We start from the raw sequence: 25,901 nt of genomic DNA, 5'->3' as shown, positions 1-25,901 counted from the left end.
AATGTATAAAGAAAGGAACAAGATGGAATTTCCCCTCCTTATTTAGGAATTTAACTCAGATTCATGAAACAGAAGGTAGCATAACTTTTCTTTGTGGACATTTTTCAATCCACAGGAAAAATTTACCTACAGCAACTTCATTTGGCTGTTTTCTGAGATAGGGTCTTGCTCTGTCACCCAAGCAGGAGTGCAGTGGCATCAACACAGCTCACTGCAGCCTTGGCCTTCTGGGCATAAGTGATCCTCCCACCTCAGCCTCCACAGTAGCTGGGCCTATAGGCATGCGCCACAAACCTGGCTAATTTTTCTTTTTCTTTTTTTTTTTTTTTTAATAGCGATGAGGTCTCCCTACATTGCCCAGGCTGGCCTTGAACTCCTGGGCTCAAGCGATCCTCCTGCCTCAGCCTCCCAAAGTGCCAAGATTAGAGGCATGAGCCACCACTCCAAGCCTGGCTGTTATTAGTATCAGTCTATGATTCTGTTAAAGAGGGGAAAAAATAAGGAAATGTCACCCACCCACATGCCCGAACTTAGAAAACTGGAAAATTTTATCCATAGCGACTTTGAATCAAATTGTATCAGCAATTTGGACAAAGAGTCAATTCTGCCTGGGTGAAAATTTTGTTTGAACATAAATTGTTTTCTGGATGTTTTGCTGATGTCTTTTAATGTCTAATTCCCACAGCCTCTCTATGAGGGATTAAGCAGCACTGAAGACAGTGAGTTCAGAGTCGTTTGTTTTCTCTGGCCTGGAAAAAAAAAGGCCACACACACCCAGTTATTGAGCTACTCTTTTTTCCCTCCTGTAACTCATCCAAACATTCTATTATGAAGTTGAAACATTTCGGTTACTGTAATTTTTTCCTAAAGGTTCTGGTTCCCACACTGAAATTCTGCCTCCTAAATCAGATTCAGACTCCAATTCCCAAAATCTGTTCCAAACACATTCATGGCCTAACCCTTGAGAAAGAGAACTTCAAGCTCCACTTGCCTCCTTTCAGAGTGAGTCAAAGTATTTTAAAAAGCAACAAAAATGTGAAATCCCTTGATGAAGTGTTTTTGAAGTGTCTTGGCCATGTCTGTAGGAATGGTCAAATATTATCTAACTCTGTTCACTTTTTAAAGTGGAAAACAACTAAACAGCACAAATACAGGCAAATGGCTCCTTTCAAAAGAAAAGCTAAGCTCATTATACACACACAAAGGGAGTTTGTATTGGATCCTGTGGTAGTGGTGGGCAGAGAGAAATAAAAGTGGGAGAAACTGAGCAACCAGGGCTAGGATGGAGGTGACCTTGTGGGTGACAGGGAGTGAATACCATTTAGAGTAATGAGAACTCTCGGGGAATAGGGCCATTAGGCACAAAATATATGACTATTAGAATTGGCTACTAACCTTCTCCACCCATATGGAGAGCCCAGTTTTCAATACTCTGGTGAATCAGAGACTTAAAAGAATAAAATAAAAAGCAACCAAATAAGGTATGGAAATCTGACCCTGACTTTCAGGACCGTGTTCTGACTTCAACCTTATTAACCAGGAGGTAGGTCCCTGAGACTGGAGTTTACAGTTCTGACATTCAGGCACAGGAAATGGGCTTCCTCCTTCTGATACAGAAGAATGATGAACACAGTGAAGATCCCTGATGGGCAAAGATACGCCCATGCAGTGAAAGGAAAATCCTGTTATTCATAATAGTAGCTGCTATTAATTCACTGTTCACTCTGTGCCCTGTACTGTGCAGAAAAATTTACACACAGCTTCTCTTTATCCTTTCAACTATTCTCAGAGGTAAGTATTATTTCCATTTCACAGATGAGGACTCCTAGACACAGAGAAATTTTCCCGAGGTCTACGGACAAGATCTAAATGCATGTTTGTAAAATGACAAAGTCCAACCTCTTTACTTCTCAGCCAGATGACCTGTAAGTTATCCAAAAGGCTGTTTGAGGAGAAGAAAGGAAGCTGACTTACCTGGAGTGGGACTGTAGGAGAATCATGGCCTCTGGTGATGACCGGAATATTTAATACATTCACTAAACATCAGATTATCAAAATTAGGTTAAATGCACTTCAATTAATTTGAATTCACAAAATTACTAAGTATCTAAGCCAGGATAAATTCTGAGCTAATTTAACAGTATATACCAGGATTTATATAGCCAAGGGAGTGAAGTTCCCTTGGAAACAGTCATCTAAGGAGACTCTATTTATTGCACTATTGTCTTGTGGGAGGTCTACATTTGAAATTAACTTCCAAGTATTAATACATTCTTTGGAGTATTCTTGGTAACAAAAATCACGTTAAGGCAAACTTGATTTCTAAAAACTGCGAAGTCACCTGGAGTCAAGTCTAAGAAGTGATGAGTCCTCCGCCATTATCATCCTAGGGTATAGCTATAAAGCAGTGGAACATAGCACTTTGGGCCACACACTCCTTTTCAGAATGTGATTAAACCTGTGGAACCTACAGATAGAGAGGGAGGGGGAATGAAAGGAAGGAATATTTTGCATTTGAAAGCACAGGCTTGTTTCAACATGGTGGGTACTTTTTACAGGATTTTTTTTTTTTTTTTTTTTCAGATGGAATCTCACTCTTTGCCCAGGCTAGAGTGCAATTATTGTGATCTCGGTTCACTGCAACCTCTGCCTTCTGGGTTCAAGCAATTCTCCTACCTCAGCCTCCCGAGTAGCTGGGACTACAGGTGTGCACCACCATGCCAGGCTAATTTTTATATTTTTAGTAGAGGTGGGATTTCACCATGTTGGCCAGGCTGGTCTCGAACCCCTGACCTCATGTGATCCGCCTGCCTCAGCCTCCCGGAGTGCTGAATTACAGGCATGAGCCACTATGCCCAGCCACTTTTTTAACAGTTTTGTCAAAAACAGGTTTCTAGAGAGCTCTCTCGAGTTCCCTTGGAGTGTGGTAAACATATGGAGGCCCACATAAAGGGTGGGGATATTCCATCCTCCAACCTCTCCCTCTTTAGCGCCACCTTTCTCTGTTTAGAATTCAAGTTCAAGGAGGGCAAGGGGTTTTGTTTTATTCACTACTGTTCCTAGACCAGAGCCTGACACTATTTATGTGTCATTAATATGTATATAATGAACCAAATAATAAATGAATAATTTAATATTGGGTCACAGGTAAGATTCCAATTATCAAAAGAATTTTTGTTTTAGAAACAATGTTTAAGAACCACTGGCATAGATAATTCAAGTGGAAATATTCCTGGGGGCATAGTATGTGGAGGGCTAGGTTTTCTTTAAGATTTAGCAAAATCTCAGAATAAGTAAGAGCGTCCATTCTATTTAGCATGAGTGCAGTGAGCATCTCAGTGCATGGCATGGTAAACACACAGTGTGATAGATAACACAATGGCAGTCTCTGAAAGGGGAACCTGGATCAAAAAGCCCAGTATCACGTCAGCCTTTGCTGATAAATGAGGTTGTCAAAGCGGTCATACACTTGAGTCTTTATAAAAGAAAGAAATAACAAGAATAAAACCTGTTCTATAATGGTACTCTTCTGTATGTACCTATGGGTGGCCAAAGAAACAATGATTGATGACTGGTCCTGCATTCACTGACTAAAATAAAGTGCTTTAGTTTCTGGTTGAAAATGAGGAATGTCAATGCAAAACAAGAGAACACAGAATGCATATTCAATTCTACTGAAGAAACATCTTTCAACTTTGCCAAAAATGGCAAAAAAAAAAAAAAAAAATTTCTTAGAAAACAAAGACAGGCATAGAGTTTATGCATAAAGATTTTCTTTTAAAAAAAGACACGCTTCATATAGCAAGAGCAATACAAAGGGGTTATATAAATTTATTTTTCATGTAACAATTGATTCAGTTAGAAAAATTTCCCATTTTCAATGTTAATTCCATCTCTTGTTTTTGGAAAAAAATCACTAAAAGGACAAAAACCCACAGAAAAATACAATCTGTATCTGTTCTATATTTACAGATAACCAGTCATTATTAAGGCGCAAATTAAAAGTTAACATTTATTCAAATCATCAAAATATTTTGTGCATCATATAACAACAACTCTGTATACTGTAGTGTCATATTCCCTTCATTGCATCAAGAGAAAGTGAGAGAAAGAATTTCCAGTGTTTTTATTTATTTTTAGCCACCCTACTTAATCTAAGTGGGACAGTTTTCCCTTTGGCATATCAAAGCACTGTTCATAAATCAACTTAATACTGCATATTCATTACATCTTCCTCCTGTTGCAAATGCATGGTAGACAGCTGGGAAAAGAGCTCCAAGATTATTATCTGGGAAGGTCTTATTAAAAGCATAACAACATTTAGAGTACTGAGTTGTTGAACAGGACATAAATCTGGTATTATTAACCTGTACTACATGTTTAGCATGATGCATTAATACAATCAAATAAGATGGATGATCATCACATGATCCACATGACCATTTGTACACATATGCACAGGATGAGTAAAGGGAGTGATTCAGTTCAACATCCTTAAGCAGATAAGGCTTAGTTTAGCTTAAAAAGGGCAGTCCCTCGGTGCCAGTTATAATTGATAATTTTATGACAGGCCCATTATCTCTGCCTTCAAGGTAACCAATACCATTTTTTAAAGTGAGAATGTTTCTGTGTGCAAAATGCCTCTTCAATTCTTGTTCTTACTGTAATGGTCAGACTCAGCCATGGAAAAGTGTCAGGCAAGTATTTCTTATTCCATATTTGTATAAAAGTACCCAACTCTTGTGTATGCTTATCTAATGCCTTCTGCTGAGAGCACGTGAGAGTGGTTTATGTCCATGTAGAAAATCTTGACTACTGAACATAAATAACTCTTTACAGTACAGGTAACTGACAACATTTCCTATGGGAAAGTTTTCTAACAAATTAATATACTTGGAAATAATATTGCTTTGAAGAAAGAAAGGCACTTTAGTGTTTCTTCATGGATTAAAAACACTTCATAAATCTATAAGATCTCTGAAAAGACCCAGGAAACAATGTTGCCTGATTTCTTGGACTTTCACAGTATAAGATTGTAATAATGACTCTAGCCACTTAAAAAGATATATTTTTTTTTCCTTCAGAACTTAGCTGTCTTTATGAACTGCCACCCTGGAGGCTCAAATAAGCCTGTTCATTCTCAACAAACATAAGTCTACTTCAAGCAGACAGATACGGTTTCAGGAAAGTCCTGTGGCCATACGGAACATAGCTAACATGTATATGATAAGGATTGTAATCTATTTCTCCTTATAATGGCAACAGTGCTGTCTTGTCAGATGATTATTTGTCTTTTTAAATAAAGTGACAATCTCGGGCTCCAGTTATTGAATGTCGTCCATTCTCTACCATAAATCTCTAGTAAATATCAATTTCATCAATTATGTACTGTATGCTTATAATATCTAAAAATAAAAGTTTGATATAAATAAATGTCCTTTAGTGGCAATATACTAAAAAACAGCCCTTTGCCTCCAGACAACCATTAAAATCACTTTAGCATTACAGGCAGCAGCTAAGTATGACGACTGCAAAGGGTTAATACTGCAAAGTCCATTTGGTCTTTCTTTGCACCTATTACTGTGAACTAGGTCCATTGCTAGGTGTTTCTAGGATGCTAACATACATGAAACAGAATTGGTCCAGAAGCAAGTGGACTCACTTACATTTCCCAAAATCACAGAATATTCTGCACAGACACTAAGATCCAGTACCATTTCAAATAAAAGTTTGATGCAGTCAGAAAAATGTGACTAACTCTTATCTGTACCAACATATTAGGTGACACAAAAATGAGAGAGATGGAGACAGCGAGAACTTCCACAGGACAAGAAATTAGAACGTGTAAAGTGCTGAAAGACCACAATAATTATTTTAAAGCAGTACCAGAAAATTCCACTTTGATTATTTTTTAAAAATCCCCAAATACCCAAACAAAACAAGCAAACAAAATAACTTCTAAGTCTTCTGGCATCCCAGATGTCAATTCATCCTTCATTTTAAGTAAAAAAAAAAAAAAATCATCAGTGCATATGTTATATAGGTAAATAAAAACAGGAAATAAAGCCCTATCCTCATATTGCAAATTCTGTCCAACTGCCATTTTAAAAAAGTAATCCATATTTGGTGTTCTGTATGACATCATAAGAACATCTTCTCTCTCTTCTTCCTTTTTGCCATAAAGTACAGGTGCGAATAAAATGCTTTGGTCCTCATACCAGACACCCAGAGTGCTAAGGATGGTGTGCTGTGAAGGCTGTTCATACATCTCCTGTGTCCACTTTACAGTTAGTCAGCGGGCATGTGCCAAGAGGGTGCTGCTACCAGCGGCCACTGACACTAGCAATGTCTGAGTGATACTGACGGGGTAGCCTTCCACTCGCTCCACCTTCCAGGAAAGAGGTGCGTGCATTTGGCGATTCAAAAAGCTTTCTTCGGTTTTTATTTAGTTCTAGAGAGAGAAAGAGAGAATTGTTAGGAGCTCAAGAGAAGTTCTATGTATACTACAGGACATGGCACTAGAGCTCAGAAAATGGTGACGTGGTAGGTTTTTTGAGGAAAGTCAAGTCTGGTATCAAAAGGAAAACTTTTAGTTGATGGTCAAGGCATTTCTGAAATACTAGAAAGTATGGTATTAAAGATAGCATATTGATAGTCTGGAGAACAAAGGACAGCAAATAGTTTTTGTTGCAATTCATAAACTCCTGACAGCAAACAGTTTCTATTATAGTTTGTAAACTGTATTGGAGGATATACCATTCTCAGAACGCTCTCACCAAATTAAATAGTTTGACCTACTCCAAAGGTCATTTCAGAGGCAAGGAGAACAAGCTAAGCTCGTGAAAGGACGTATGACTGATGGCACAGAAAATTATTACAGCTACTGAACTCATTCATGTCAAACATGGCAATCATTTAGTTTTATTAAAGTCAGATATGAAAAAGAAGACCCCATACCTAGGCACAGGGATATTGGAGGAGCACCCTGAAGAACAGCTGACCCTTGAATAATGCAGAGGTTGAGGTACCAAACCCCTCCTGCTCCCATGTAGTCAAAAATCCATGTATAACTTTTGACTCCCCCAAAACTTTACTAATGGCCTACTGTTGCCCAGCAGCCTTACCAGTAAGTTGATTAACACATGTTCTGTATGTTATATGTATTTTATATTACATGTTTACAATAAACTCTGCCAGAGAAAATACTAAGATAATCATTAGGAAGAGAAAATATATTTACTGATTCATTAAGTGCAAGTGAATCATCAGAAAGTCTTCATCCCTGTTGTCTTCACGTTGAGTAGGTTGAGAAGGAGGAGGAGAAGGGGTTGCTCTTGCTGTTTCAGGCATAGTAGAGGCTCAATAGGTAGTGGTGGTGGAAGGAGAGGCAGGCACATTTGGTGTAACTTTACAAAAATACATCATAATTTGTCTGCCATTTTTGCTTTTTTCATTTCTTTAAAAATGTTTCTATATGGTACTAGTCGTTCTTCCACTGTTTTATCATAGAAGAATCCATGTCATTAAAAAAATCAGAAGTAGTCTTGAATAATCGGAACTCTTCTGCCAGACTGTCTAACGTCAGTTGCTTTCTGGCACTGCTTCTTCTATGTCTTCCTCATCGTCTGGCACTGGTTCAGAAACATGCATCGCCATCAAGTCATCTCTATTAATTCCTCTGGTGTGGTATCTATTAGCTCCTGAATTTTTCTCCAAGATCTGATATTGAAATCCCTCACTCACCCTTTACCTTTATTTATTATTATTTTTTTTGCCATATCCACAATTTCTTTCATGATTTTCTTGACTGGCTCTATGGTAAATTCTGTGAAGTCATGCACAACATCTGGACACAGTTTTTTCCAGCAGGAATTCATTGTTTCGGGCCTGATGGCTTCACAGCTTTTTCTGTATCAACAATGACATCTCCAATGGTGTAAACCTTCCAGCTTTTCATAATGTTTTCTCTATCTGGGTTCTCTTCTATAACCTTGACAATCCTTTCCATAAAGTACCATGTGTAACAATCCTTAAAGGTCCTTATGACCACCTGATCTAGAAGCTGAATTAGAGACTTTGTGTTTGGAGACACGTTAACTAGTTTGACGACTCTGATGTTAAACACATGGGGTTTTCAGTGGCCAGGGGCATTATCCAACATCAAAAGAACTTTAAAAGTCAGTCTTTTACTGGCAAGTTACTTCCTGACTTCAGGGAAAAAGTATCAATGGAAACAGTCTAGAGAAAACATTCTTGTTATCCATGCCTTCTTGTGCTACAACCAAAAGACTGGCGGCTGGTGTTAATCTTTTCCCTCCAAGGCTCAAGGGTGGGCAGCTTTATAGATAAGGGCAGTCCTGATCATAAACGTGACTGCATTCGCACAAAACAGCAGTCAGCCTATCCCTTCCTGTCTGAAATTAGGGTGTTTGTTTCTCTTTCTTCTTTTTTCTTTTTGAGACAGTCTCGCTCTATAGCCCAGGCTGGAGTGCAGTGGTGCGATCTCCACTCACTGCAAGCTCCGCTTCCCGGGTTCATGTCATTCTCCTGCCTCAGCCTCCCGAGTAGCTGGGACTACAGGTGCCCGCCACCACACCTGGCTAATTTTTTTTTGTTTTGTATTTTTAGTAGAGAGAAGGTTTCACCGTGTTAGCCAGGATGGTCTCGATCTCCTGATCTTGTGATCCACCCGCCTTGGCCTCCCAAAGTGCTGGGATTACAGGCATGAGCCACCGCACCCGGCCTCCTTTCTTTCTTACTAATAAAAATCCTTTGTGGCATTTTTTTTCCAGAATAGGACACTTACATCTGCATTAAAAACCTGTTCAGGTGTATAGTCTTTCTCCTCAATGATTTTCTTAACCGTGTCTGGGAACTCATGTGGTATCTAGTGGCTGACAAAAGCTCCTTCTCCTGTTATCTTCACATTTGTTAAGCCAAACCTCTTTCTACAATTAATATACCATATTTTGTTGTCATTAATTTCTCCAACTTTAGATCCTTCACCTTCATTTTGCTTTAAGTTGTCATATAATGACTTTGCTTTTTCTTGAATCATGGAGTCAATAAGTATGCTTTTTTATAACAATCCTGCACCCACTCTAAAAGCTGCATTTTCAATGCAAGATAAAAAAGGTATTTTGCAAAAAGTGCAAGGCTTTTGCATCTGCAGGTCTAGCTGCAGCAATGGCTTCTCAAATTTCCTTTTCCTTTTTTTTTTTTAAACAATAGTCATTATGCTGGATTCACTTATCTTGACGTGGTGGGCAAATGCAGCTACACACCTCAATCTGTGGTACATATCAAGCAATTCAACTTTTTCCCATGATGTCATGACTTTGCTTTTGAGAGCATTAGTGGCACTTTATGTGGGTCCTATGGTGTTATTCAAGGTCTATGGTATTGTACTAAACACAATGAAAAATACTCAAGAACTGTGAGAGATCACTTGTAACTGTTACATGCAACTTACTGGAGAGATTAATTGCTCAGGTGGAAATTAGTGTCATATAGTGCTTTAAGCGGATACTTGTAACATCGAGCTCACTGCAATAGCAACAGAAGGTGGCTATGAAATTATTACAGCAGTACTGTATATAACACAGTTAATTTTATGCAGTTATGATTTAAAATGTCTTTGTCTGTTTACATTTCTCTCTGCTGCCAGTGGTGCCATATATGGTCTGTGAGGTTTTGATAAATTTTAACATGTTATAATAGATGTGTATATTGTATGGTAGTAAATGATAAAATACACTAGTATCTGTATATATTTCATACATATGCGTTCTTGACATATCTAGCTTTTTCTTAAATTTTTTCAATATTCCCAGGCTATGCAGTTTGGAAGTTTCTTCAAGTTGTCACAAATCTCCAAAAATATTTTCAATATATTTATTGAAAAACCTCTGTGTATAAGTGAACCTGTGCAGTTCAAATCCATGTTGTTCACGGGTCAACTGTATTAAGCCACAGCCCCCATGGCTCTGCCAACTCATGAACCCTATACTTCTTGAGTCAGAAATAGTTTTAGAAAGAGGCATATGAGTAGGTTTCTTTGAATAAAAAATTAATCTAGTAAAAAAAGCGTATCAGCTTAGAAAATTAATACTCACAAACAACAAATACTTGAATCTAAAATTTCAGGGAAAACCTGAGGTGCCCTATTTGAATGGTAAAGAAATTAGAGTACTCTGAAAACACTGTTTAGTTTGTCTTTTGCCAACTAAAATTATTAACTGGAAAGGTAAAAAGTTAATTGAAACAGATTACGTTGTTTCATGAGTATGCATCAACCTCCGCCCCCACCTCAAAATCACTGATGTAACTCATTCTGACAAACTCATGCAAGTACACAGAATCATCAGACTATGGAAATTAGGGTTTTGATACCAAACAAATGCAAATACCCTCAAATTTATTCAGTTTAAAATAGATTAGAGGGATTATGTAACTGATTTGCTTAAAGTTGTCTCTTTGAGGGGCTAGAGCAGTGATTCACCTTATATTTGCATGGTACTCAGTACTTTTTAAACCACACACACACAATCAATCCCCTTTTGAATTGTGAAGTTACAATGTAAGATATGGCCATCTACAGTAATGCTGACGACACAGACTCAGGTTGTAACAGACTGCATGGTGTTAAGGATGACCATATGACCAGACACACTCCTATGGCCAAGTTCTGGAGGATGACCAATACCCTTCACATTTTACCCCACTGCCTTCCAAAATGTAAACGCCTGCCCCTATATGGTCAAAGCAACACTGGAGACATCTCTCTTTTGTTCATATATAGGTCTTAGGAGAGAAGAAAAATAACAATGATTCATTAGCCTTATTGTATGACAAGCACTTTACATTTATTTTGCCCTATTCAAGTCTTCTTTAAGGGATAGATAATATTACCATTCTCCATTTTATAGGTGAAAAAACTGATTTAAAAAATAGACTAAGTCACTTGCCCACACAGGTACTAAGTGACAGAGGTGAAACCTCACATGCTTGATGGAAAGGTCAATGCCCTGAGCACTGGCCTTCAGTGACCCACTGGACAGAGAAGACCAACCAAGGCACCAGGAATACAAATCTGAGAAATCGATAGTTCCAAGTATGCCAGATAACAGAGCTTTATTTGCTATTTTAACATGCCAAATTTAATTTTTAAATAGAAAAACCCAGCTTCACTCTGAAGAAGCAAGGAAGGTATCTTTACAAGCAAAAGACACATGCAGGCATGCATACAGATGGCTGTTGTTTCAAGTTCCTCCAGAAACACAGTTATTAAAAGCTGAATACATGTATCTTGTTAAAAACAAACACAGCACTTCAAAATTCAGAAATCAAGACAGAATTGAATATATTTAAAGGCAAACTTATAGAAGCGTTAAGAATAAATGAATCCCCTTAAGTACACAGCCTGGAAAAGTTTTATCATCTTCAAGCTAGGGACTATCTTCGGCCTCCATTTTCTCACGGGGGAATAACATACAATTCAGGAAGACATTCCCACTTTACAGCAAAGAAAAAGAAGGAATGAGGCCAAACAACATTCTCCTTTAGCATATATAACATGTATAACTGAGCACATGACAACAACTGGGCCATGAAGACAAAGTTTTTCAAAATAAATATTAAAAATTTTATTCTGAAAAGACACATCAGCTAGATCTTTGAAACAGTAAAATGATCACAAGGGAATCCAACCCTAACCGATACAGTTTCTAAGAGAGTACATACATATGTTTTTAAATGTGATGCACAGAGATAAATCTTCCAGAGAGGTTATCAAGGTCAAGTCCTACTGAAGAGACTTTAGAATTGCTGTTGTTGTTGTTTAAATGATAAGGCAAACTCCTCTAATATTTTTCAGTAGGCCTACGGGATGGTTTGGGAAAATACCAACCTTTTTCTTTGAAATTCCAAGGTTCACACAATCCTGGCAGCTCTCAGGATCTTGTTGCGGATCTGAACAGAGTCACAAACTAAAAGAATAGGTCGGGAAATGTTAGATCTACCTGAGGCCGTGGTGGGAAGCCTGTCAACAGGATGCTAAGCGTCCTTTCACTGAGTCCCTGTACATTTAACCAATCATGAAAATATTCTGAGAAAAATCTGTGAATTTTCAAAAAAAAAAGTGGATTTGGGGAAAAAGAGATCAAATTTATACTTTGATCCATCTCCATTGGAGATAAATTTCATCTACTGCTATAACATTAAATGTATTTTGGCCTGAGATTAAAAATAAAACAAAACCTTATACTGAAAGAATCACTCAGATTATAAGTTTAAAATCTACAAAATTTAAAAAGGAATTTTAAGCAAACTCTGGACCTAACCAATCTATAACCATAAGACAAAGGTGAGTTCAGACTGCCCAGCTATACTGCATCTATAGGGAGACAGAATGTTCTGGGACTATAAATGGATGTCTTTGTTATGAGATAAGTTGAACTGGAGAAAGAAGCTTTTTGATGAAGAATTTTCTCAATAAAAATGTATTGCTTTCAGAGAAAATAATTTACCAGGTTCAAACAAATGCACTCAACAAAGTAAGACAAAATTATTCTTAAAATAATCAAGTCCTTTATGCTGTGCAGAGCAGCCATAAAGTATTTTAGTCAGTCTCAAACTCCCTTTAAAAGCAAGAGGACCTGGTGAACCCCACTGAGAGAGGAAGTCTGCAAAAGTACTATATAACCTCAACAGAATGACAAAGAAGATGATTAGAAAAAATATTTTTTTAAAATAGAGAACTTGAAACCTTTCTGATTCCCATCTTACCTCCCCCAAAAGATACTGATATATTCCAGAGGAAAGGTATTGATGATCTATCTACAACCTGCGAATGTATTTACAGCTATCTGCTTGTTGCTAAAATCTTTACAGAATTCAGAATTGGGTTGGGACACCAAAAAATGAACTTAGTTTTCACTATATCCTCACTGCCATTCCATGAATCTCTAGTGAAAGATTATGGAGCTCTGGACTACACACTTCACTGATAGAAAATTGCTGGCCTGCAGGCATATTTCAACAGTACAGGTATGGTGAATGCATAAGTTAATCACATTTCAAATGGTAAATAAATTTCATTTGCAAATTAATAAAATAATATGAAAACTTTTAAAGTTAGCTTGAGTCTAGGGATAGCCCCCTGAGGATGAGCTTTACAGAAAACAAATTTTAAAAATTACTCTATTATCATAGATGGTAGAAAAGAACAAGTAATAAAACTACAGTTTTGTCCATTTTCACTAAGCCTGATGATATCACATGAAAGGACAGATCTTAGAAATGGAAGGTGACCTTTGTACAATCACAAATTCCAATCTACCTTCATGATTAATAAACCAAAGCCAAAAGAGGTTTGGAAACTCACTCAAGGACTCATGACTTAGCATAAGTAAAGCCCAGATCTCCTAATTGAATCCAGTGTTCTTTCCACTATACGAAGATGATCTTATGAGCAGGAATTATGCATTTTCCCTGTGGAGTTCCATTAATAGAGCCTCTTGGGTACACACAGTATATCCGAGAAGTAATTTTAGAAGAAGTTCTGGGAAAACTGATGAGTGTAGAACTCTATCCACAGAAGAACCCAATAGGCTGCCACCAGGAAGCTCAATGGCTGGATTTCCACTCCTATTTCAAAGCTGCTTTGCCTGTATCTGCTTCAGATAAAGATTTCCTATGGGAAGATGGGTGGGGCATTCAACATGCCGCTAAAATAAAATGGAAAACCACTGAGGTTTTAAATTTTATCTGCTGATCTGATTAGTGAATGTTGTCTGGAATGGACTTTCACCAGTTGGATGTAACTGCTGGCTTCACTGAGGCATAGCCTGCAAATTCAGTGTTCTGAAAAAGCATTCATTTTTCTGCAGCACATGACACTTGGCTTCTGCCCCTGGTGTGTCTGTCTTTCTGAGACTGGGACACATATAAACTTGACATTCAAGAACTTTATTGGCAAGTCTTCAAAAACTAATCCCATTCCCTCCTTCAAATTTCCGCATATTTTTCTAAACGCTTTTTTGAGGTTCATTACTATGTATTTGCCAACTCCTGACTCATTATCTGGCTCAATTCCTTTCAAATGAGTGGCACCCAATAAATACGTATAGAGCATTTTCTAAAATATATATGCAACAGATGCACAAAGAAAGTGGCCTAGGGAGACAGATATTATTTTCCTTCATTCTGTGACTATCTTCAGGATACTATGTCCTGTGACTCATAAATTCTATTAAAACAGTGGGAAGACTAAGAAGAATTAAGACAAGTAACACTGCCAGATTCAACCAGCATTCTTTTCTTCTCAGTGCAATGAACTCAGTCGGTGTGCAAGGACACACACATTTGAAACATAACTGCCAATCAAGAATAATTATTCACTAATGTAATGATTACTGTTTAACACAACTGCAAAGAGGAGAATTAAACTTTCTCCCCAACTTCTCATGTTCTGCATAGGGCGATTTTGGTTAGATCTTTCTGAAGAGATCTATTTTCATATATGACCCTTGTTAAGGCAGGTTTTCAGGCAATGCCCTGATGAAAAAGTAAGACAGTCTCAGGATCTGTCACACTGTTGACAGGAAAACCCTCTGAAACCACAACCAAGGTGTTAGGTTAGTAAGCCAGCAGTTAATGGGTAGAAACAACCCAATGGCTGAGACCACTGGCAGAGGTTATTCAGATTTTAACATATGAGTTGAAGATTTATATTCACCTGAAATTGCAAGCAGCATTTTCCTCCTGGCACCAAAAGTAGTTATTCCCAGCTCCTTCAGATCCTGATCTGTGAGAGTGAGGAATGTCTGAAGATCGATCTGTGGGTAGAAAGGTCAATCTATAACCAATATATTAATTACTTATTTTCTTTCCCACTGTAGGATCAACTTGTTGTCACACTTATTTATTAATTATGCTCTGCCTACTTCCAGAAAAGAAAGGTGGTAGCACAAGCCTAAGAAACAAGAATTAAGAAAGGTGGTGAAATGGAAATGATGATTCTAGCAGAAGACTTAGCTCTGAGCAACCCGGCAACTATAGCAAAAAAGGAAACACAAAGATTGTACCATTTTTGTGAACTGATAAAAGGAAGAGCATTATCTGTTCAGAGAAGAGAAAAATATTTCTTAGGTTGGGATTTTGAATTGGTTAAGTGTATCTTTATCTTTATAAGAAGAAACTAAATAATATAACAGATGGCATCTTCCTTTGTGTTCAACACAGGATTGAAAGGATTGAAAGAAGAATTCCCAGACACAATCAGATCTACAGTTCACTTGGCTCAACCCAGCAAACTATCACTGAAAGGGACACAAAAGAAGTATTTGCAGGAACTATAAAACTGCACTGTCTGGCATCAGGAACAAAGTATGAAGGGAAACTGCCCAAGGATCCCCCACCTTCCTTTAAAGATAGTGTGTAAGAAGAGAAAGACAACAGATTCTGAAGCCAAAGAGACTTGAGTTCGATCCTGACTCTGCCATTACTAGCTGTGGGCACAGAGGGTTGACAATACTGTATCTTGCAGAACTGTTGTAAGCATTCACTATAACTATAGATATAAAGTACTGGGCTTACCAAAGAAGACAATTGGCAGGTATGGTTAGTAATAATGCATGTTGATATATCACCTGTGAAAGTTGCTAAGTGAATCTTCAACATGCTTACAATAAATTAAATCTCATGAAGTTACTTATGGGGGATTCTTGTTAAATCACATCTGAGTATTAGAAAATATCCTACACTGAAAAAAGCAGATGACCAAATTTCAACATGCCATAAACAGGTAAAACTTTTCATTAAATGATATTGAAGATAATTTAAATTGTCCTGTTTTGATTTGGAAGGTACATCCAGGTCTTAGAAAACCTTAGGCCATCATTTATCACAGTTCTAAAGATATGTTTTCAGAAATTCTATAATAGAGATTCTTCAGCTCAAGTGTTCCCCAACTTTCTCTTAAAGGACCAGATGGTAAATATTTTAGGCTTTGTGGGCCACAATGTCAGTGTTGCAGTTACTTAACTTTGCTGTTATAGCTGGAAGGAAGCCATAGACAATATGTAAACAAATGAATGTGGCTGTGTTCCAATAAAACTTTACAAAATCAGGCAGTTGGCCTACAGACCACAGTGTGCTGACCCCTGCTGTAGTTAATAAAATATTAAATTAAGTCCCTCTGGCTTTATACTTTCATGTTTTTTTCCTTCTTGGAGTAATTGGAATAAGAAATACCTACAATTTCTATGCTTCTTCAAATAGGAAACATAGATGAAAACAAACCCAGAATATCATTGAATTAACATTCAATCTCTTGATTTTTGACCTTCTGTGCCTGGACACATTAAAATACTTCTGCTTCCAGCTACCATCATCTAACCAGCAAGACAAAATAAAGAGATATATTCTTTAATGCACTGATTATGAAAGGTTTATTCAGCTTAGAAAATTCTTGGTTAAATGAACACTAACTCAGATGTAGGGGAAACAGAAAAAAAAATCAATACCCTGAAATTTAATACACACAACAATTGCCCTTTCAATGTAAAAAACAAAAATGCTCAGCATTTAAACTTAATAATTTATTGGACCATGGGCAGTACACTGAATTTATGATACAAAGTGCCTAGTAAAAACTATAGATTCTTTATTAACTGACACGTGCCTAGAAATTACTGACTAAATCAGATGTTCTCTAACATAAAATTAAGCCAACTAGCATCAAACATGGACCATGTCTTGATTTGAAAAAGACACAAATGTATAGAAACATTTTAATTTTCTGACACTTTGAGTTAGCTGTGCCCCAGTAATATGAGAGCACTGTTAGGAAGAATCATGCCTGGGGCCTCTTTTCTTTATGCCAGTACATAATAGGATATGGCTAATCAGTTTGACCAAAATTCATGGTCGTGATTGTTCAGTAGACATCTCAGTTCTGTCTCAGTTCAGGTAAAACCCAAACAATAAGTTAATCAATACATTAACATGTTGAAAAAAACATATATTCTGTAAGAACAGACTTCAGCATGACCAGGATGAGTCAAAAACAGCCAGAGATATTTCACATGCTGTTATTTACTTTTAAGTGCCACAAATAAAGATAACAACAGATTCAAAACGAAATCATGTTAAATACAGACTTGTTGCTGACCTTAAGGGAGCTGTGACTACAAAAATTCCTAGGAATCTATATATCGATTGGGTTTTATTGCTAAAACTGTTAGACAGCTATTGTACATTTTTCTGCAAGTATGATTTTCTCTATTTCTGCTATCCCGTGTTTACTAGCTACACTAAATAAGAAATGAGATGACATTTTTCTTAGTAGCAAGGACAAGCTATGAGACTTGAATAAATGCTCAGTGAAAGCATACTCATAGGTCAATAAGTGATTTCATTCTAGAAGTCATCATACACACAATCAAAACAAAGATACTTGGGAAAATAAATAATGACTGACCTCTTGTTGCTGGAAAACATCTGTGTATTTGCCCAGGCCCAGTTTGCTGAAGAGCTCAGGGAGGTCAGAACCTTTGAAAGAGCTATTTAGGTTACAGCCATTGCTTCCTGTCAGCGAGGAAATGCAGTCCATGTAATTGCTACTGCTGAGATAGTGTTCCGCTGAAAGGCAAAGGAGAGACAGGCTTGAAGTGTAAATGCCCAGAGAGAACATGGTTTAATTAAAAGTTTTAATCACCTAAATATTTCAACTTTCATTGTTCAGCTGAATAGGGCAGTAGCTGTAGAAATACAGCAATCCTTTACTGAAATATTGGCTTTCCATTAAGGAAATGCTGGTTATTGCTTTCAGGGAGGCTCTTGCCATTTAAAAGGTTACACTTGGGAGGCAGAAATTCAGCAACAGTGCCTCTGTAGTTAATAATCATTCATCATATTCTCCCTGAGTAGTCAGAAGCATTTGTTGTTTAAAATTGATTGGATGTGAATTAAATGAGGAGCTGTAAAAAGGATCCCCGGGACAAAAAAAAGGTATGGAAAGTTATTATAAGTCCAGGCTCCGTTGGATGGCAGGGTGGCTCTCTGTATCTACACCTGTGCTTTCCTTTGGTCAAAGGAATTGTATGGTATTGCAACACATAAATCCTGCTCCCTAAAAAATAAAATTGGGTAGCAAGGTCACAAAACAGCACACTTCCAAGATTAACAGTAATGTATAAAGTGATAAGAATGATGCTGGGGTTCCTGGATTTAATTTAGGACAAAAATAAATCTGTCTCTGGGGAAAACTTTTAAGACAGCAATGCTGAACTTTTCCTTGGTTCTGCAACTGATTTGGTGGGCAAAGGTTTCAACAAACTGTCTGTGGCTCTCAGACCCAGTGACAAGCAAGCGCTGGTGATAGACTATTGAACCAAGCCAAGTAAGTCACACACACATACACATACAGAGCCTTGGAGATTTCAGCAGAGTGCAGGCATTCCACCTCCCAGACCAATAATGAGCTCTTGCCTGTGTGGGAAATCTGTCTTCTTACACCAAGGATGTGGCTTCAGGAGAGATCCCCAAAGAGGTGAGGGAGGACAACACTGACCAAAGCCAATCAGATCCATCTAGTCTACCCTGGGGATCCATGTGTCTGCCAAATCTAGGAATCTTGTTCTGCACTGTTTTGGGTGTCATTGATCACTTTCTCCAGTTGTTTTCATCTCCCAATTGAGATGTCCTCTATGATTCTCAAACGGAAGGCATTTCCTGAAAAGGTTTTTCTCTTAAGGATAGCTGCTGTTTATCTCTTGGGGTGAATGTGTAGAGAAAGGACCCAAAACCAAACCCCAAGATACTGAGTCCTGGGACACTCCACCATTTAAAGGTGAAGCAGAGGCCCTAAAGTCATAAAAACAGTTTGAGGAGGAGAGACCATTGAGGTACTGGGTCAAAGGTGACACAAAGCCACAAACTGGACTGCGATAAGCAAACTGGGGTGAGTGACCACCAGATGTGGGATGTGACTACATCAAAGTGGCTGAAAGGCTGCCCATATAATTTATGGTCCAAATGATAGATTTACTTTTTTTTTCGAGAGTAAAAGAGTTACTGAGAATTATGCTGCAGCAACTGGTATAAATAGGGATGCCCAGGAAAATGGAAACATTGGTGACCTTGACAAGAGTGTTAAGAGAAATTATCTAAAACTGTGCTGTTCAATACAGTAGCCATTGGCCACACATGGCTATTGAGCACCTGAAATGAGCCTAGTGGGAATGAAAATGCTCTGTCAGTACACAATACACTGCAGATTTTAAAGACTTTGTACAACCTAAGAAAGAATGTAAGCTATCTCAAATAATTTTTATATTGATTACATATTTAAAAGGAATCTTACATATGTTAAATAAATTATTAACAATTTTAAAAACAAATGTTTGAAAATAAAATGTTCATAGTGATAAATGTTCAAAGTAGCCTATAACGTACTTTTACTTAATTTTTTTTTTTTTTGGTCTTAACTACTTGTAGTTTCTATAGTCTCTCTTAAACTGCCTATACCCTAAAAAAAGTGACAAAACCCAAATAACTGTGCTTCATTAATCATTCCTTTTTATTAATGTATCCTCCATCTTAATCCTGAACTTCTATTCAACTGAGTAGTACAGTCAATTTAATTATCCAATGTTAAATGAAGGGAAAGGAGATAAAGATAGAAAAAGAGAAGCATCAAATGAATGTATCTTGGGCTAGAGACTGGACATCATTTACACCCCTCCATCTGTGCCTGGCATCAGCCTGACTCTCATCTTGATCATACTGTCAGTGGTGGAGCGTCCAGCCAGTAACTAATGGGAAGTCTCCAGGCTACTATTGACAGTGTACTTAGGAATGAAATAGTTGACCGTGCTTTCTTATTTAGACTTGGCCAACAACCTGATTACTCCTTTCAAATCTGAGACTCCTGACAATACAGCTGACATGACTGATAGTAACGTAACAACTGACTGTTACTGAGTGTCTACCATGCTCATCTAGATTGCCTAGCTTCAAGGAGTCTTCAAATATTCTACATGTTTCAGGATTCCAAATTTGTCAAAAACCCTGAAAAAAGGCATTGGGGCATATCTTGTGATGACAATGTCAGCTCTCATCTGTTTATACAGCCCAGGAGTATGGGTGCTGTTGTAGATAAAACAATGGGCTTATGCTGAGTCTCAGCCAGATTTGCTGAAAGCCAGAACCCCCATGCTGTAATAAGTTAATTTTTTCCTGTTTATGCGAATTCAGCAACATCTTGTCTATTTACAAAATCAAACCCTGCTATTCACCTTTAGTAGCCACCCGCTGGACAGTCTTTCTTCAATGGTCTAAGATGCTAATTCAAACACATTTTTCTCAACCACTTTTTTTTTTTGAGACAGGGTCTCGCTCTGTCACCCAGGCTGTAGTGCAGTGGTTCAATTACAGCTCACTGCAGCCTCAAACTCCTGGGCTCAAGCGATCCTCCCACCTCAGTCTCCCACGTAGGCTAAGACTATTGGCGCATGCATACCACCACACCCAGCCTCTTGTTTTTTTTTTTTTTTTTTTTTTTTTTAGTAGAGATGAAATCTCACTATGTTGCCCAGACTGGTCTCAAACCCCTGGGCTCAAGCTATCATCTCACCTTCGCCTCCCAAAGTGCTGGGATTACAGGTGAGAGCTGCCATGCCTGGCCTCAACCACTTTCTTATGTCCTTGTCTTTTTGTCACCACCTGGATGCATGTGTGTACATTACCCATTCATGCATTCATTTCACAAACTTTTACTGAGCACCTACCTACTAGGTGTCAGACAGTCCACTAGGCGTTTGGGAAGAAATATCCAATAAGGCAGAGCATAACAGAATACTTGACACGTGGACACTTCATAAATGTTTATAAAACGAACAAATACAGTCTTTGGTTTGTGGAGCACAAATTTCACAAGGAGATACAGATAGGTAGATAAATAATTGCCCTTTGGTATGGCAAGTGCTAGAGTGAAAGCATGCACAAAATGGAGTGAGAGGAAAGAGAACCAGGTGGCCTGCTTCACTGGGAGAAACAAGGACGGCTTCACAGAGGAGATGGCATGTGAATTACACCAAGCACTTGAAGTCAGAGAGGCCACAGTCAGTGATACTCCAACCCAAATAAACACATTCTAATCTGGGGATACCTAAAAGTGTGCATAAAACACAAAGCTCACTTGATTTGTTTTGTTTACGCTTAGGGCTGCCAATAGAAGCTGCAAATTCACTATGACTTCCAGGTCCAATTCCATTTCGGTCTCTCCAGTTATCAGATTGGCTTCCACTTCCCAAGTGCTCGCGACTGTTGGACCGTGAAAGGGACATGGATGAGCCCTGTAAACAGACAAAGCCAGATAAGGAAATATTTAATCAGGTGGGTTTTTCAGGGTGGGAGGAGAAAAGAATCCACATTACACCACTGCCATTTACTTCTCTTGCCAACCACCGCAGTTACTCATGAGTGTTGACTCTCGGGAAGGCTGTGGAACCTGCCTACAGCCTTTGCCCTGCAGCACCAAGGACACTTGGTAATTTGCACAGTGAAGTCTTTTTCTTTCATTATGGGGAGTAGATTCTGAGGGAGAGTTCTGAGAGCCTCCGGGATAAATAATCCCTTCTATAAAATTTGGAAGAGTGGATGCTGAGACTCCTTTCAATTTTGGAGACCACAAAGCAAATCTTCCACCTGGTAGAGCAAAGATTCTCTGCCTTGTATTACACAAGTAAGAGAAATGGTGATGTGGCAAAGCTGGCTTCTCAAAATGCTAATAGAGCCTGAGGTTGGAAGGGGAGCTGTCATTTCCCCTGTGTTACCCTCCCTTAAACAAACAAGGATACAATCTCTCTAACAAATTACATACCTGGAGTAATTTATCTTTTTAAATTCTCCACAATAAAAACAAAAATAATTTAAAATTTGCACTGAACTTGCATTTATTCATCTTTGTATTTATTTAATCACTATATTATAGACACCCTACTTAGTATTACCTAGAGTATTAAAGTCAAGATTCTCTGACTTTCAAAATATTATGTTCATTAGGTAATTCCAAGAGAATCCTTTACTGTTCACTTCAATAAACTCACTTAATTCAATCTTGCAATGGCATAAAGACAGCTCACTATGCCCTCCTTTAAAAATTTCTTTCTTTAGGGCATCCTGACACCCCAGGCCCCAGGTTTTCCACCTACCTCACTGTGTCCTTTGGAGAATCTTCCTATTTTACATTCTAAAATGTCAGATTACCCTGTACCTGGTCCTAGGATCTCTTCCCTTCCCTCTGTCTACTTTCTTAAGTAATCTCAAGTCCTTTCAAAAAGTAATGACAGTAGTGATTCCTAAACTTCTAACTCCAGATTTGATTTCTCTGTTGAAATTTAAGAATCATAGGCCGAGTGCAGTGGCTCACACCTGTAATTCCAGCACTTTGGGAGGCCGAGGTGGGTGAATCACCTGAGGTCAGGAGTTTAAGAACAGCCTGGCCAACATGGTGAAACCCCATATCTACTAAAAATACAAAAATTAGCTGGGTGTGGTGGTGCGTACCTGTAATCCCAGCTACTTAGGAGGCTGAGGCAGGAGAATTGGTTGAACCCAGGAGGTGGAGGTTGCAATGAGCAAGATCATGCCACTGCACTTCAGCCTGGGCAACAGAGTGAGACTCTGTCTCAAAAAAAAAAAAAAAAGAAAAGAAATTTAGAATCACAGAGGTGCCAGTCTGACACTGCCATTTTCCTGTCTGATAGGCATCTTAAACTCAGTGTGCTTGAAACCAAGTTGTTGTTACCCATCCCCATCAGCTATCTTCAAACTTATTCTTTCAGAATTCCTATATCCCAGCTAGTGACTCTACTACTCACCCAGCTGCTCCAGCCAAAAGTCCAAGGGTCATCCTTGGTTCCTCCTTCCCGCAACACAGCCAATCCCTCAGCAAGTTCATCAGTGTCATCTCTAAACATACCCCAAGTCTGCTCACTTCTATGCACCTCCACAATGTCCCAACTGCCTCCCTAAGGGCCATTTTAATTCTACTCTTGTTGCTTATCTCCCTACAATCCATTTTCCATGAAGCAACAAGACTGATATCTTAAAATGCAAATTAGAACAAATATGCCTCTGTATAAAGTCCTGTGATGTATTTCCACTGTGCCTTACCATAAACTGACAGGCTCCATAATCCAGCCTCTGCCTCTCTCCAGTCTCTTCTCTGATGCTGATGGTCCCCCACCCTAACCACCTCGGCTTCCGGAACTCACCGGCTGGTTCTGACTCTGGGATGATCGTGCCAGTTGTTCCCTTGGCCTACTACTTTTTCCCCAGATCTTCATGGCCTTTTCTTGGCATCTAGGTTTTAGCTTGAATGTCATTTGCTCATAAGGTCTGCTTTATGACTACCCAATCTAAAGTGGTTCTGTTTCATATGTAACAGAGACTCTTGTTACTAATGACTTCTTGTTTGTTTTATGCTTCCTTCTACCCACAAGAAAGCTCCATCTGAGAAAGTAAGAACCTTGTATTCAAACACTGTATTACCAGTGTATAAAATTGTGTCTGGAACACATAAGGTGCTTAGTATTTGTGGAATTATTGAATTAATCTCAAGGACTCCTTTCCCTACAACTATGGGATGCCTTCACTAACTTCTGGCAATGGGTATAGGGAAATGAAGTTTTCTGAGACCAAAAACTGGCATTTCCAATCAAAGTATCTTTATTATTTGTATATTTTGATAAAATATCTTAAATATTTCTACTCCTAGATTTGTAAGATTTAAAATAATCAGACAATCTCGTTACTATCAGTGCTAGGGAAGTTGAAAACCACCTTTGATTCTCAGTGCAGGTTTTTATTTGCTCCAAGAATATGTGACCATTACTCATGCTTTTAAGAGATGGGTGGCAAAAAGGAAAAGAAAATCCCAAACCTCTTTGTAGCTTTATTGATGTGACACAGTTACTGCAGGTCAAAGCAGCCTTTTGTTTGACTTTTGGTATCCCAATATAATATAAGGGGACAGGGTCATAATTTAGAATCTTGGAGAAAACAAAAAAAGCTTCAAAGTGTCTGCTTCTTATCTAAGGGATCTCTTTGAAGTAGATTAATTTCTCAAAGCTGCCCTAAAACTGGAAAAAACTGCTCAAGCTAAGCTTCTCAATAATATTGAATACAGAGTTTGAAGTATCAGATTCTTGCCTCAAGCAAAGTTGCTACAGCGGGAAACATTTGGTCCCTGGCATACCGAGTGAGCAGCCCTCACCTGTCAGGACCTATTGGTCAAACATGCTTGCTCTTTTTACAGATCGGCATTCTCCTTGTTCATTTGGCTTTATTTTTCTTTTGAAAAAGGAAAAAGTAAGAAAAAGGAAGGTGTTTTTAGCTACTCTCCAACTTAAAAATATTAGTGCCATAAGCACAGATGTGGTCTCTATTTTAATAAAAATCTCCCTCTCTACTTTTCCCCAGGCCCTTCCCCTCTTCCTAATCTATAGAGGCAATACTCACTGGATGCCCTATTTCTGATCCTTCTGAGCTATAGAAGAATAAAGGAAAAGACATACACAGCCACTGCTGCAGAAAATCAGACCATGCTATGTGAGGGGCCCTTTCTTACATTTCAAAGAATTTGGGATACATGAGGAAAAGCTCAAGTCTAACTTATATACCAGGGAGAATCTAGAACACCATTCACAAAAAAGAAAAAAAAAAGATCATATCTTTCCATTAGCAGCACTTAAAGAGGCAGTGAAGAAAAGCAGATTACATGGTTAATGTCCATGCTGGAATCTAGCAGGTCTCACCCACCTTTCCTCCCAAATTTCAATGTGAATGGGCTGCTAAACACCAGCCAGGATGATGGGGCAGGCTAGCCCAAGATAGCCAAAGCAAGAAAAGCCATAGGAAGAAGTTCAACCATGGTGTCAGGGGCCCTGCACATTTCTGCCCACAGAAAGTGATCTGTGATCTACCTGTCCTTGGGCAAGTGCTGGAGCAGAAGAGCCTTTTGGGCTCCTATGCCTATTCCTGCCCTTATCCCCATAGGGTTACATCCCTTTACAGCAGAGTTTCCTGTGGGACACATGCATCACAATTATACTAGGTTCTTGCTGAAAACACAAATAGATACCTGGTTCTCACTCCCTACCTTTTGAGTGAGATCCTAGGAGAAGAGTCTGGATTATTAAGCTCTCCAAGTGATTCTTATGTTCATAAAACTATGGCAACATGGCTCTAGATCAGTTACATACCACCCTTTGCTATGGACTCTCTTGGGTTAAATCATTAGGGAGAGGAGTATAAGTAACCTTGAGTAAGACACTTAGCCATTCTGGGCCCCTCTTTCCTTACTAGGAGTTTGTGGGGATTGAATAAAATTGTGGGTGAACTAAATGAATATGATTTAAGATAATTACTACTATTACCTTAAATTCTTATGTGTTCACATAATACCCTAAGATATTCCTTTGAATATAAAAAAGCATAACTAGCTTGAGTGTGCAGAAATACTTCCACCAATGAGCATTCATAAACATAATCTCATCTTTCAGCAAGCCCTTGGTTTTCTTCAGGATAAAGTAAGTCCTCCACTGGAAATAATAATAGCCACTCAATATCAGTAAGAACTGGCCAGGCGTGGTAGCTCACTCCTGTAATCCCAGCACTTTGGGAGGCTAAGGCAGGTGGATTGCTTGAGCCCAGCAGTTTGAGACCAGCCTTGGCGACATGGTGAAACCGTGACTCTACCAAAAATACAAAGACTAGCCAGTCTCATAACCTGGTCTCAAAATAAATAAGTATATAGATTAAAATTTAAAAATGAAAAAAATGTAAAAAACTTAAAAGAACCTGTAATCCCAGCACTTTGGGACACCGAGGCA

The 25,901-nt window shown here is 38.4% G+C and overlaps 1 protein-coding gene across 17 annotated transcripts in view; it reads right to left on the bottom strand.

Moving 5' to 3' along the window:
* Positions 1 to 3,799: 3,799 nt before the first annotated feature.
* BICC1 (BicC family RNA binding protein 1) overlaps positions 3,800 to 25,901 on the bottom strand; it is a 315,686-nt gene continuing 293,584 nt past the window's right edge. For 10 of the 17 annotated variants that reach the window (XM_016918345.4, XM_016918346.4, XM_063781807.1 and 7 more), the window contains 4 exons: positions 21,203 to 21,359; positions 17,483 to 17,643; positions 14,738 to 14,837; positions 3,800 to 6,451 (listed from right to left, as the gene is read on the bottom strand). In XM_016918345.4, the coding sequence (XP_016773834.2) occupies positions 6,321 to 6,451; positions 14,738 to 14,837; positions 17,483 to 17,643; positions 21,203 to 21,359 (549 nt within the window). In that variant the 3' untranslated portion in view covers positions 3,800 to 6,320. Of the gene's footprint in view, positions 6,452 to 11,908; positions 11,988 to 14,737; positions 14,838 to 17,482; positions 17,644 to 21,202; positions 21,360 to 25,901 lie in introns of all 17 variants that reach the window. The other 7 variants (XM_063781798.1, XM_016918347.4, XM_063781809.1 and 4 more) reach the window with 1 other exon arrangement.

The sequence above is a fragment of the Pan troglodytes genome, chromosome 8 (assembly GCF_028858775.2).
Source record: "Pan troglodytes isolate AG18354 chromosome 8, NHGRI_mPanTro3-v2.0_pri, whole genome shotgun sequence".
Classification (NCBI taxonomy): domain Eukaryota; kingdom Metazoa; phylum Chordata; class Mammalia; order Primates; family Hominidae; genus Pan; species Pan troglodytes.
This window is presented reverse-complemented; position numbering and strand designations above follow the sequence as displayed.